Here is a 12,710-nt window from a genome sequence, read left to right as displayed (position 1 = left end):
GCGTCGGTTCCAAGTGGCCACATCCAACCGAACCTTAGTTTTTAACCCGGATCCACAAAATTTATGCCCTAACGATAATTTTGAGTACAAAAACTTTATTTTATTGAGAAATGACTGTGAAATCGTTGTACCAAATCCGGGTCAATATGACCCGAACACCTTAAACGTTACTTTTTTTGTCCAGCCCTTCAGAAACGGCCAAAATTATCGGTCAAAATTTTAAAAATAAGTTTTTGGCAAAAGATTTAAAGTCACAAAGTTTCAAAGCTACCCGAGCAGAGGATAAAAGATCAAAAATAGCATATTTTGATACGGAGATCAGAAAGTGATATTTGTTTGTTTGAGATAAGAGCTAAAAGTACTGAAAAAATATCTCAAATTTATCCCTGGAACATCGTCATCATATCATATTTAGCTCTTGGTAAGATCTAATCAACAGCAGTGGGCTATTCGATTGATCTTCAAATATCAAATTTTGGTATTCGTTAGATGGTTCAAGAATAATTTTTTGCTATTATTTTCAGTACTCAAAAGATATTGCGCCTGAAAAGTGCGATCCGGGTCATATTGACCCGAACTGCTTGACTGCCAACACGGCGGCACACAAAGGCACATTTAGCAAAAAATGTAGTGAGACGAGTTTTTCACCCCCTGGGATTATTTCAAAATGCATTTGGGCACTTTTGAAATGTTGGTGTCGAATTATGAACTTTACTAGAATCGCTTTAACTTCGTGTAGAATGGTCTAATCTTGCCCAAATTTGGACCACCAATAGACAACTGGTCAAAAACTAATAATGAAAATTTGAGAAATGTTGATGCACTTTACGAAAATTCCAGCTAGTTGGATATTTTTAAAGAAGTAAATATTTTACCTGTTCTGATCATTTTGTCATGTGTATCCTCTATATTCAAAGGATCACAGTCGTAGATGACTCCCAGATCCACAACCAATAACATAATTTACTTGAACATAACATAACATTTTTATACACATGACACAATCATAGAAACTCAGTTACATAAAACGAGTGTATGCATAAACAAGGCTCAATGCATTAAGAAAACCGATGGGGTCATATGATCACGAAAAGCAGTATACAATTGCTTGCCAAGAGCAACAGTGCTGACCTTGTTTGCAAGCGAGTAGATTGGATTCTGTGTTTGATGATATGCAGCTGATTGGATGAATGAATGAATGGATTTTCGTGAGAAAAAAAAAACTATCGTAATTTATATGTATGTACAAACCACTTGAAATAGTTTGGTATGCTATTTGCTCTTTCATTTTCAGGTTATGCCCGGGTTGTACATAGGCAACTATCGGGACTCGAAGGACTATCAGCAATTAGATCGGTACCAAATCACGCACATTGTCTCAATACATGATAGTCCACGGCGTTTCCATCCGGTAAGTGTGACTAGGTGATTGATTTTTAATTTGCTCTTTCATCACACAATTCTGATTTGTACAAAATTTCATGAAAAGTCTAGTAATTTTTCAGCCTGTTACACAGTGTAATAAGCCTTTCTATAAAACTTTCAGGACAAACACTACCTCTGTGTGATGGCCGCCGACACACCAGACCAAAACCTGTCGCAATACTTTTCCGTCTGTAATGATTTTATACACGCCGCCCGGCTCAAGGACGGCCACGTGCTGATCCACTGTCTGGCCGGGATGTCCCGCTCGGTGACGGTGGCCGTGGCCTACATCATGTCCGTCACCCCGCTCAACTGGAAGGAGGCCTTGAAGGTGGTGCGCGCGGGTCGTGCCATCGCCAATCCCAATCTCGGCTTCCAGAACCAGCTGCAGGAGTTTGAGTCCTGCAAACTGTTGGATGTAAGTAGTGGATGTATCGTGTGCCGGAGGAAGTTTCTAATCATCTGACAAATGTTGTAAAATTTATTTCTTACAGGAAAGGAAGCGACTAAAAGAACGTTTCCCTAGCTTAGCCTTGGAAAGTAATGATAGAGAGCAATGCTTTGTAGCTTTAGATAATTACGAAATTTTGTTAGAAAACAAAGGAGTTTGCGAAGGCCAATGTAAATTTGCAAAAGACTGTCCAACAGGTGAGTGGAGTTCCGGTGCACCCTATCATCATCATTACGTTAGATGTTTTAGCTTTCAATGTAGTCTTTCCCCTTAGCGTATGAATATTCGATGAAAAACCGAAACCCAAAATTGTGTGAAATCCAAACGAATACACCTCTCTTTTCGGCTTACCGCTCATCATTTCATTTGTTCTTTTCACTTTTCTCACTTTGCAGCTACTCTCATAATAGATTCATACCAAAGCCACCCAAACTACCCAAAAGCCATGTTCACCTCTAACACAAAACTAAAAAAGTACTTGCTTGCCCATGTGTCACAATGTGTAAAAACGTTCAAATCTAAAATTCATGCAATCACTTAGCATCATTTAGTACCGCAAATAGCAATTCATTCACTCTCAACCACCCCAAAATGGATGTGTAAACTGAAACGGTATCCTATAGGGATCTGTCGTTCGGAGTCACGTAGTGGCCTTCGCCGCAAGGGAAGTACCGCCTCGAGAAAGCAATACAACCTCTCCTCATCGCCGTCGACTTCGTCCCAGTTGTCGGTGCGAAGTGCAGCCCAGTCCTGTCCGACGTCACCGCGGAGTTCGAAAGGTGGTGGTGGTGGTGATAGAGGCGGTGGCGGAACAGGTTCCTATGGTGGCGCAGGTCAACGGAACAATCCCCGGGCTGCCGGAGAGCATGCGGCCGAGATCGACATTGGGGAACTGTCCGAGCTGCGCCGGAGTTCCAGTATTGTTAGTACCTTCAGACCTCGCAGTAGTCCGGCCGGGTTGTACTCCTATACGGGTAAGTGTATGAATTCTAGGATACTTATGTGCAATACAGTGTTGGAAATCGACTTGGCTCCACATATTTCTTACCTTTTGCCTTATAACGTTACATTGATTTTATTTGACTGACTTTGGTAGGATTGCACAAAAGATGAGAAGACAGTTCTTCAAATATGATCATTCGTACTTTCGCTCATGAACGTGGGCTTATTGCTATTGCCCACGGCATACAATTTGATGTGTAAGGCAGCATCAATTTATTACGTAACGCTTAAATCGACATTTTTGTACCCCCCCCCCCCCTCCGTAACGCTTTTTTGCATGGAAACCCTAAAATTTTTGTATGGACCGTAACGCTCGACCGCACTCCCCCCTCCCCCAAGAGCGTTGCGTAATTTGTGGACGGCGCCTAAACATCAATTTTGGACGTAAATTTGTGACGTCGTTCTTATCGTCCTTTTACTTAGATCAAATTGATGTGGAGTATTAGATCATTTTGTGTAAGGGTGAAAGCCTTTGAACGATTTCAATAAGTCATCAAAAAACTATCAGATTTTCTAAATGTTGTACATCGTGGCCCCCGCCAAACAGTTGACGAAAGCCAACTTAAAAAAACTGAACTTTATACACCATTTAGCAACTTAAACGAAAACTTCAGTTAGCTCTGTAACACCCAAATTTGGACGACGTTTCCTTTTTATTCGCGATTTTGTGGTTTTCGGCTTTTGATTTGTCTAATTTTCATTTTTGAACAGTCCCAAACTTTCATATTTCTCCTTGAAACCATCCTATTTGGTTTGCCGAGAATCGCAGCAAGCTGTGCAAATAATAAAAAAAGGATGGCTAATTATTTTGGTGTATAGGGCACCGCACTGTTTTGATTTTGTATGGGATTTTGACGTTTCGTGGCCTTGTTGTTTACAAAATGTCTGTAAGAGTGAAAGAGAAGGAGATAATTTCATGCACTGCCCTATTAAGGGTGTTTTACAGAAGAGTATTCCCGGGCGGATCTTTCAGAAATGGGAATGAGTGAGTGATATAGGCCGTTCAATTCTAGTCGGTTTGTTTGTGTCGAGCATCGTTTATATACGTGTGTGTAATCAGACGATGCCAATGGATTACTTCTTCGATAAGAATTCGTTGTGAACCAGATTGCAAAAAAAACGGTACGATAGACGCTGTAGGAATTTTCGAACAAACTGGAGGAGTTCCGGATAAGTTGATGAGATCGTTTCTTGCTGTTTCCTTCCATTCGCCTACAAGAGGCTCAATCAAAAAAACTTACAGGGGATGGCCAAAATGTTTGGGATAGGCAACTTTTTTCTCCAACAAAAAAAAATCAACATGCTGTAACTTTTCATAGAGTGCATAAAAAAATCTCAAATTTTGACTGTTTGTCAACCTATTATATGTGCATTTTTGTTACAAATTCGGGCTCGATTGAAGTGAGAACCGTTCGGGTAAAGCACTATTTTTTCAGACAACTCATTTTTGAGCTGTCATATCTCGGAAACCAGTGAACCGAATTGAATGAATTTTTTAACGTTCATCAACAATATATTGATCCTTAATACGACGTTATAAAATGTAATATTTTCTCACGGCGAATTAAGTTACACCGGGTTGAAATTTTTACCCATATAGAGGAAAATAGGTCAAATTTACAATACCATACAAAAATTACCAAATGTATTCTTCCTTCAATCTAAATAGGCTCTAATATATCTGATTAGAGATAACTTGAGAACAGAAGTGGAAAATCTCTGGATATCAACACTAAAATTTATTGACATTGATGTAAAAAAAATACATTTTTTCGAAAAAAAATCCAAAAATGTCAATCTAAGATAATTTTTTTCAACGTTCGAAAAGTACCTATGTTTTAATAGTTTGTGAAGCATTTATATAGTGTTATTGTACGTTCAAAATTTCATTCAATTCGGTTCACTGGTTTCCGAGATATGACAGCTCAAAAATGAGTTGTCTGAAAAATAATGTTTTACCCCAACGGTTCTAACTTTGCGAAACATTAATTAATCGAACCCAAATTTGTACCAAAGATGCACATATAATAGTTTGACAAACAGTCAAAATTTAAGATTTTTTGATGCACTCTATGAAAAGTTATAGCATGTTGAACTTTTTTGTGAGAGAAAAAAAAGTTGCCTATCCCAAACATTTTGGCCACCCCCTGTATATTCAGTTACGCCCTACAATAAGAAATCAGTCATTTGTTTCATTTCAGAGAGAGAGTCAAAGCGCTTTAGCCTAATCCTAAAGGGCTAGGACACACGGATTAAATACCTGTGTTCCATCCCTGGAAGCAGACGACCAAGGAGTAGCTTTAACCTTCTTAGCTGCGTCACTCCCACCGATTTTCACGAATATTGGTTTTATAAAACTGAGCAGTTGGTACGAGATGCCCCCGCACTCAATACAGGTCGGACTCGATTATCCGGAGTCGGGTTCTGGCACTTCCCACATTAATATCTCTCAAACGGAATGATGTAAGAAGCTGAAATTTTGACTGATCACTAATCAAGGTTGGTTTAACAAAATGTCAAAATTTCAGCTTTGTATAGCATTTTTTTCTCCAGATATATGTTTGAAAAGCATCAGAACCTCACTCCGGATAATCGAGTCCGACCTGTAATTGTTTAGTAGAATCACCAAAACGCTACACAGTAGGCCTTGCCACTTTTGCGCTTGTAATGCATCACCGATGTACTCTAATCATTAATAATGACAAGAAAAATGATAAAAGTAGTCGATTCTTGAGTCTTTTCACGGTGTGTTGTGTAGAACACCTTTATAATAAAAAAATAAGTAAGTCTGAAATTTTGCCCAGTGATACTTTGGGCCATTCCCTTCAATTTGCTGGGTCGGTTGAAAAAATCCATCGGGGGGTCTAGAACAAAATTTTTTTTTGAAGGTTTTTCATGCAAAAACAGTTAAAAGCACATATTGTAAATTATTGCATCTCCTACAAATATTCACAACTTTTTTGTCTTTGAGGATAGAACCATAAAATTTTCAGGCGTTTCGAAGTAGTATGCGTAGATGACTGTGTGAAAATTTCATTAAAATATGTTGAATGGTTTTCAAATAATAGCAAAACTATCAAACGCATTCTAAAATACTAAGCAAAAGTCCAACAAAATATCTATATTTTTTATACAATAATACATGAAAAAATTTTAATTCTAAGGACCTTGAGTCATTATGATGGCGGTATGTACTGTGAAAACTTGTTTTTCAAATTATGAACAATTACATAGTCAAATACATGAAAGGAAAACACACACATTACCATTATGTAGCTTTTCACTAAAGTATTGTTTATTTATTTCAAGAACGCGGTTTTGCGTATACATGTTCATTTTTTCCATTTTTTTTTAAATGATTAAGGTCTTATCTAAGTATCAGATTGCAAGCGAAAGGCTTTAGGAGAGCGTGGCGCAATAATTTGGATTACAAAAAAACTGTTTGTTATTTTTTTGAAAGATATAGATTTATGTTGAAAATATTCTACTAGTCAACGACGCCCTAACAATGATCAATCACTCTTCCTCATGCTTGGAGGAAACCACAGAAAATATTTTTGAGACATCATATGCAAATCGATAAGACTATTTAAACCATTGTTATCAAATTGTTTTTCATTGGCTTTATGCTGAACAGCCTAATTTTCATGCCTAATGTTGAAACATTATCAATAAGTACTCCGTTCTTTTAGCTCTTCTTTCAGAACTTCCTCTCTCCTCTTCTTGGCGTTACGTCCTCCTGGGACAAAGCCTGCTTCTCAGCTTAGTGTTCTATGAGCACTTCCACAGTTATTAACTGAGAGCTTCCTCTGCCAATGACCATTTTGCATGTGTATATCGTGTGGCAGGCACGAAGATACTCTATGCCCAAGGAAGTCAAGGAAATTTCCTTTACGAAAAGATCCTGGACCGACCGGGAATCGAACCCGTCACCCTCAGCATGGTCATGCTGAATACCCGTGCGTTTACCGCCTCGGCTATATGGGCCCTTCTTTCAGAACTTATTATCAGTTATTTGTTAATAAATGGTGGCATAAGTAATAAGCATCATATGGCTATTAAATTCAAAGATAAATCTAAGTTTAGGTCCAATAGCTATGTCAAATATCGTGGAATAATCCGGAAACTATGTTTAGTACCGTAAAGTTGACCTTGATCGAATATTGCCCATCTGAATCCTGTTTTGATTTCAGTTCTCGTTATTGTGTCCTGTCTTGGTTTAATGTGGACTCATACCCACAACTTCAATGTTATTATGAGGTCTTTAACAAAGTTAACTTGTTTTTATTCATTGACTTAGGTGAAATACTATTTAATGTTGAGCTTGTAAACATTAATTCCAAAATAATTTAGTTTCTATACTTTTTCTTCGAAACAGAGATGTTTCCCAATCCTCGAGTGCTTTTCTTGGCTTACCAAATAACATTCAAATATTTTCTTTAGGGAAGGCCGACATGCTCAGCAATCATGATAATTGTGTTTGTTATAGGATTCGTAATAGAGGCATACTTGTACTTGTGAACATGTATACGCAAAACTACGATCTTGAAATAAATAATTAATACTTTAGTGAAAAGCTACATCATGACAGTGTGTTTTCCTTTCATGTATTTGACTATGTATCTGTTCATCATTTGAAAAACAAGTTTTCACAGTACCGCCATAATAATGACGCAAGGTGTTTAGAATAAAATATTTTTCATGTATTATTGTATTTAAAAATGTAGATATTTTGTTGATCGTTTGCTACCAAGCTTAGTATTTTAGAATGCGTTTGATAGTTTTGCTATTACTTGAAAACTATTCAACATATTTCAATGAAATTTTCACACAGTCATCTACGCATACTACTTCGAAACGTCTAAAAATTGTATGGTTCTATCTTCAAAGACAAAAAAGTTGTGACTATTTGTAGGAGATGCAATAATTTACAATATGCGCTTTTAACTGTTTTTGCATGAAAAACCTTCAAAAAAATTTTGTTCTAGACCCCCCGATGGATTTTTTCAACCGACCCAGCAAATTGAAGGGAATGGCCCAAAGTATCAGTGGGCAAAATTTCAGACTTACTTATTTTTTTGTTTTAAAGTTGCTCTTTCAACACACCGTGTTTTGTTTAATTTTTTTGATAACTGTTAAAATATTTTTTTTTGCCTTTCTCGTACACTAAGTGTACTGGAAAGGCTGTATGTTGACTACAAAATTCACTTTTGATAGGCCCGGAGGGTCTTGCTACATATACCAATCAACTCAGCTCGACGAATTGAGGTGATGTCTGTGAGTGTTTGTGTGTTTATGTGTGTGTACAAAAAACTCACTTTATTTTTAGGAAGTAAACCTCAATCGATTTTAATGGCCGATGGTTCATTGGTCGAGGAATCTTGTCCTATTATATCCTATTGAAAATGCTTTGGATCAGTCAAGCTATTCCGGAGCTATAATCATTTAAGTGTTCCGGATCGGAACCCCGAATTTTTCGATAACCTGATGAGTTGTTAGCAAGAAAATAGGCTCTGATCACATTTGGCACAACCGGTACTGTTCCGGAACTGGTTCCGGATGTCACGCAAGAATTGATCAAATGTAAAGTTAAACCACACGGCTGTGGATTTCTTCCAGAGTTTCAAATCTTTTTTGCTTTCTTGTGACAAAGTGGTACAACAAATTCTGTTTGAGTTTTCATAGTATTGTGAGAAATAAATTCTGAGTTTATTACTGAGGTAGTTTGGAACGAAGTACCCATGTATGCAAGTTTTTTTGCTAAACATGTTTGGTAGGACAGTCTTAAGAAGTATATTGAAAAATAATTAGGACTGTTTAGGACATTTTATCTCGGAGATGAGATGGTATTTTTATGCCAGTTTTATGTCTATCAAACCTTCAAGTATAATAGCTTAAAGTCCGCTTTTTGTTAAAACTACTTCATCAATACATCCAGAAACATTTCCAATGGCTTTATTTTCATTTTAAGCGCTCAAACGCTGTGGCAATTTTCTTGAAAAAAAAATAAATAAATTTGTGTATACAATGAGCATTGTCGTAAAGAAAATATTTGCGAAGTTAAATGACAAATTTTCGATCATTGTCACACATTTTTTGCTATTTCAATTTTTTAGGAGGTGTGCAGATTTTTAAAAGCATGTTTTCTTTCGTCGAGATAAAAGTCCCGATAAAAAATATTTGAAGAAAATCATTAGTAATTCATTTTTTTCAAGGGTTTTTAAGTATTCTCAATCAAAAAATTACTAATATATAGAAGCATTTATTTTTAGTGCGCTTGTGAACCCAGACAAGCAGCAGTCACATAAGGATGCACGCAGTACATCGTATAAAGTACTATCTTAAGTAATTATCGCCTATATGTACGGCGGATGGACAATTTTCACCGCATATGATGCTAGTTTTTGAACTTATTGCGATGTATCTGTTGAAGTCATACCCGAGCAGAGGGGAATATCAAATTAATAACTACGGAATTACAAAACCTGTTTTTATATCTCGTTTTGTTATTATTGCATTATCAAGGCATTACGTTTCCATAACATGTTTTGTTGGACAATCTTATTTTTTTATGATCAAGCTATTGGTATACAGCCTTTAAATAACATTTCAATATTACATTTTGTTGTGGAATAAGTTTGGTTATTATTGTATTATTGAGAGTGTACAAATACTTTATGCTATTGCTATCAAAACTAAAACAAGTTTTGAAATAAATCCTACGTCCTGCTGAATGAAATCAGCACAAAAAAAATCAGCAAAATTTGCTGAATACCAGCAACTAAAATTTGCAGTGTACATACATCTAAACGAGAACATAGCAGTCGATATTGAAGGTGGAGTTTGAAAGGGACGTTCTAGATTCCGCCTTTGACATAAGAATATCAATGATAAAAATGTCAAACTTATTGAGTAAACTTGTTTGAACGAAGCTAATACAGACAGCTGAATCCAAAATTGTAGATGGTTTTGAATCGGATTTTTCAGAAATATTTTGTATTTTCACATGTTTTCCCTGTCGTTCCAGAGGATGAAGTCGGATCTATCTATTTGTGGTAAATGATAACACGAATAGTTGAAAATACGCCTATGAGGGAAGAGAGAAACTGAAGTTCGCAATGATTGTTCCGTCATTCTCACTCTCTCTCTCTCTCTTCTTGGCGTAACGTCCTCATTGGGACAAAGCCTGCTTCTCAGCTTAGTGTTCTATGAGCACTTTCACAGTTATTAACTGAGAGCTTCCTCTGCCAATGACCATTTTGCATGTGTATATCGTGTGGCAGGCACGAAGATACTCTATGCCCAAGGAAGTCAAGGAAATTTCCTTCACGAAAAGATCCTGGACCAACCGGGAATCGAACCCGTCACCCTCAGCATGGTCATGCTGAATACCCGTGCGTTTACCGCCTCGGCTATATGGGCCCTTATCCGTCATTCTCACATGCTGGTCTAAATATGTATAGCATTCTCAGTCAACACGAAGTCATATATGATGTAGAAAAGGATGCTAATGTGGAGGCCATATGCGTACATGCTTTCATTTAACCACGGGTAAAGTGTACGCATATCGCCGCCACTTTAGCATCCTATTCAACAGCATGTGCGATTGTTTGATATCATAACTAATTTTGCTTTCGGGAAGTTATCAATAACTCTTTAATATCAAAATTTGTTATTTAAATATTTCCCAGATTCACTGTTATTAGCTTATTATTGACACTAACAAAACATGTTATTAAATTGATTTTCCAGGAACAAATTTTTGTTATGGTACTTGTTATTTTGCCGCTTATGACAGACAAGTTTATAACTCAATATGTTATGTTAATAACATAAAAATACCTAATTCCATTATGCAGTTATTTTGCCAAAATAACGCATTTTGTTATGCTGTTGTTATTCTCTACTGCTCGGGTAAGAATCCAAATTAACTTTTTGAGGGTATGACTACTAGGACTCCAGTTAGCCTAGTGGTTAAGGCTATGGATCGCCAATCTGGAGACGGCGGGTTCGATTCCTGTTGCGGTCGGGACAATTTTCTCGATTCCCTGGGCATAGAGTATCATTGTACTTGCCTCACAATATACAAATTCATGCAATGGCAGGCAAAGAAAGCCCTCCAACCAATAACTGTGGAAGTGCTCAAAGAACACTAAGTTGAAGCGGGGCTGACCAAGTCCCAGTGAGGACGTAGAGCCAAAAAGAAGAAGAAGAAGGTATGACTACTAGAGTGGGTCATCGTTTATATGAAAAAATGAGAAATTCAATGGTATCCCATCAGATCAAAGCTTTTTTGATCCCATTTCAGGACCCAAATAAGTGTGCAAAATTTGGGCACGATCGGTTATGTCTACGTTTTGCGCATTGCGTGTGAAGTTTGTATGGGGTTTTACATGGGAAAACACACTTTTTTGCATTTTTCTCATAACAAGCTCGAATTTTTTTTAAAACCGTGTAACCGATAAAGTGAAAACATAGCCTAGGGTGTCCTGAAAAACTTTGTCGAACACCGCGAAGTGATCTGATGCGTATGGAAAAAGTTATAGCGTTGACATTGCTTGGCGAAACAGCATGATTTTGTTGCTATTGTTATTCCTTTACATGTTAAAACATAAGCACATGCATGCGGTTCGTTGTTTATAACTTTTTTTCACAAGCATCGGATCGCTTTGCGGTCTTCAACAAAGTTTTTCAGAACATCCTAGGCTATCATTTTACTGTATCGGTTAGAAAGTTTCAGACAAACTTTTTCAACTTGACTAAATTGCAAAAAGTATGTTTTTCCATACAAACTCCCATACAAATTTCATTTGCAATGCGCAAAGTGTAGACGCAAACGATCGTGCTCAAATTTTGCACAGATACTCAGGACCCGAAACGGAATTAAAAAAGCTTTGATCTGAGAAAACGGTTCCGATGACCCACACTAATGACTACATCGTAAAATTGTGTCAAATGAAGTTGCAAAATTGCGTACTACGATGATTATTCGACGTCACTTGGTACTTTCAAGTTTCAGAAGGCCTTGTCGGTTTCATTCCCAGTTGAACCATACAACTTTAGTTGAAGTTCAGGAGAAGCAGGTTAATGCAAATTTACCAAGCTCCACAAAGCCTAGGAAACTAGCTGTTTAAATCAGCTATGACGCCATGCTTATGTATATCTTTTTACAGCTGTTAAATGTTATACGATCATGTGTAGTCCGAATAAATCAGCGATTGCTTCTTGTGCTGTGTGACACATTCTTAGTTGGTTGGGATCTATTTCTGCGATTCCTCCAGGAGTTTCTTCGGAGATTCCTTAAGAGGTTCCACCCAGAATCCCTCCAGGCACTCCTTCAGGAATTTCTCCAGAGCTTCCTTCCGAAATTCATCCAACAATTCCTTTTGAGATATTTCCGGAAGTCCCAGGATTCCTCCAAGAGTTCGTTCCCAGAATCCCTCCGGAATTTCTTCTGAGATTCCCCCAAATATGTTTTCTGGAATTCCTCCAGGAGTTTCGGGATTCCTCGACGAGTTCCAAGATACCTCCAGAAATGTCTTCCCGTAAAGGAATTCTTGGATGTAATTCCAGAAAGAGCTCCTGGAGAAATCTCAAAAACGGGAATCTAAAAAAAAGAATTCCAGATGAAGCTCCTTGAGAAATCTTCGAAGGAGCTGCTTGAAGTTTTTGAATTATTCGGACTCCAAGAGGAAGAAACTCCTGAAGGAATCTCTGAAGAAAAAAAAACTCTTGGGGTAATCTCAGAAGGTACTCCCAGAGGAATTCTCAAATTGGGGAATTCTAAATAAACTCCCTGAGGAATCCCAGTTTGTGCCGGACTTTCTTACGA

The 12,710-nt window shown here is 37.4% G+C and overlaps 1 protein-coding gene across 1 annotated transcript in view; it reads left to right on the top strand.

Moving 5' to 3' along the window:
* The window catches only part of LOC115260101 (uncharacterized), a 47,021-nt gene that overhangs the window by 28,061 nt on the left and 6,250 nt on the right, over positions 1 to 12,710 (top strand). The window contains exons 3-6 of the mRNA XM_062856765.1: positions 1,295 to 1,411; positions 1,547 to 1,843; positions 1,920 to 2,073; positions 2,500 to 2,850. Of these exons, the coding sequence (XP_062712749.1) occupies positions 1,295 to 1,411; positions 1,547 to 1,843; positions 1,920 to 2,073; positions 2,500 to 2,850 (919 nt within the window). The remainder of the gene's footprint in view (positions 1 to 1,294; positions 1,412 to 1,546; positions 1,844 to 1,919; positions 2,074 to 2,499; positions 2,851 to 12,710) is intronic.

Source organism: Aedes albopictus, chromosome 3, assembly GCF_035046485.1.
Source record: "Aedes albopictus strain Foshan chromosome 3, AalbF5, whole genome shotgun sequence".
In the NCBI taxonomy this organism is placed as follows: Eukaryota; Metazoa; Arthropoda; class Insecta; order Diptera; family Culicidae; genus Aedes; species Aedes albopictus.
This window is presented reverse-complemented; position numbering and strand designations above follow the sequence as displayed.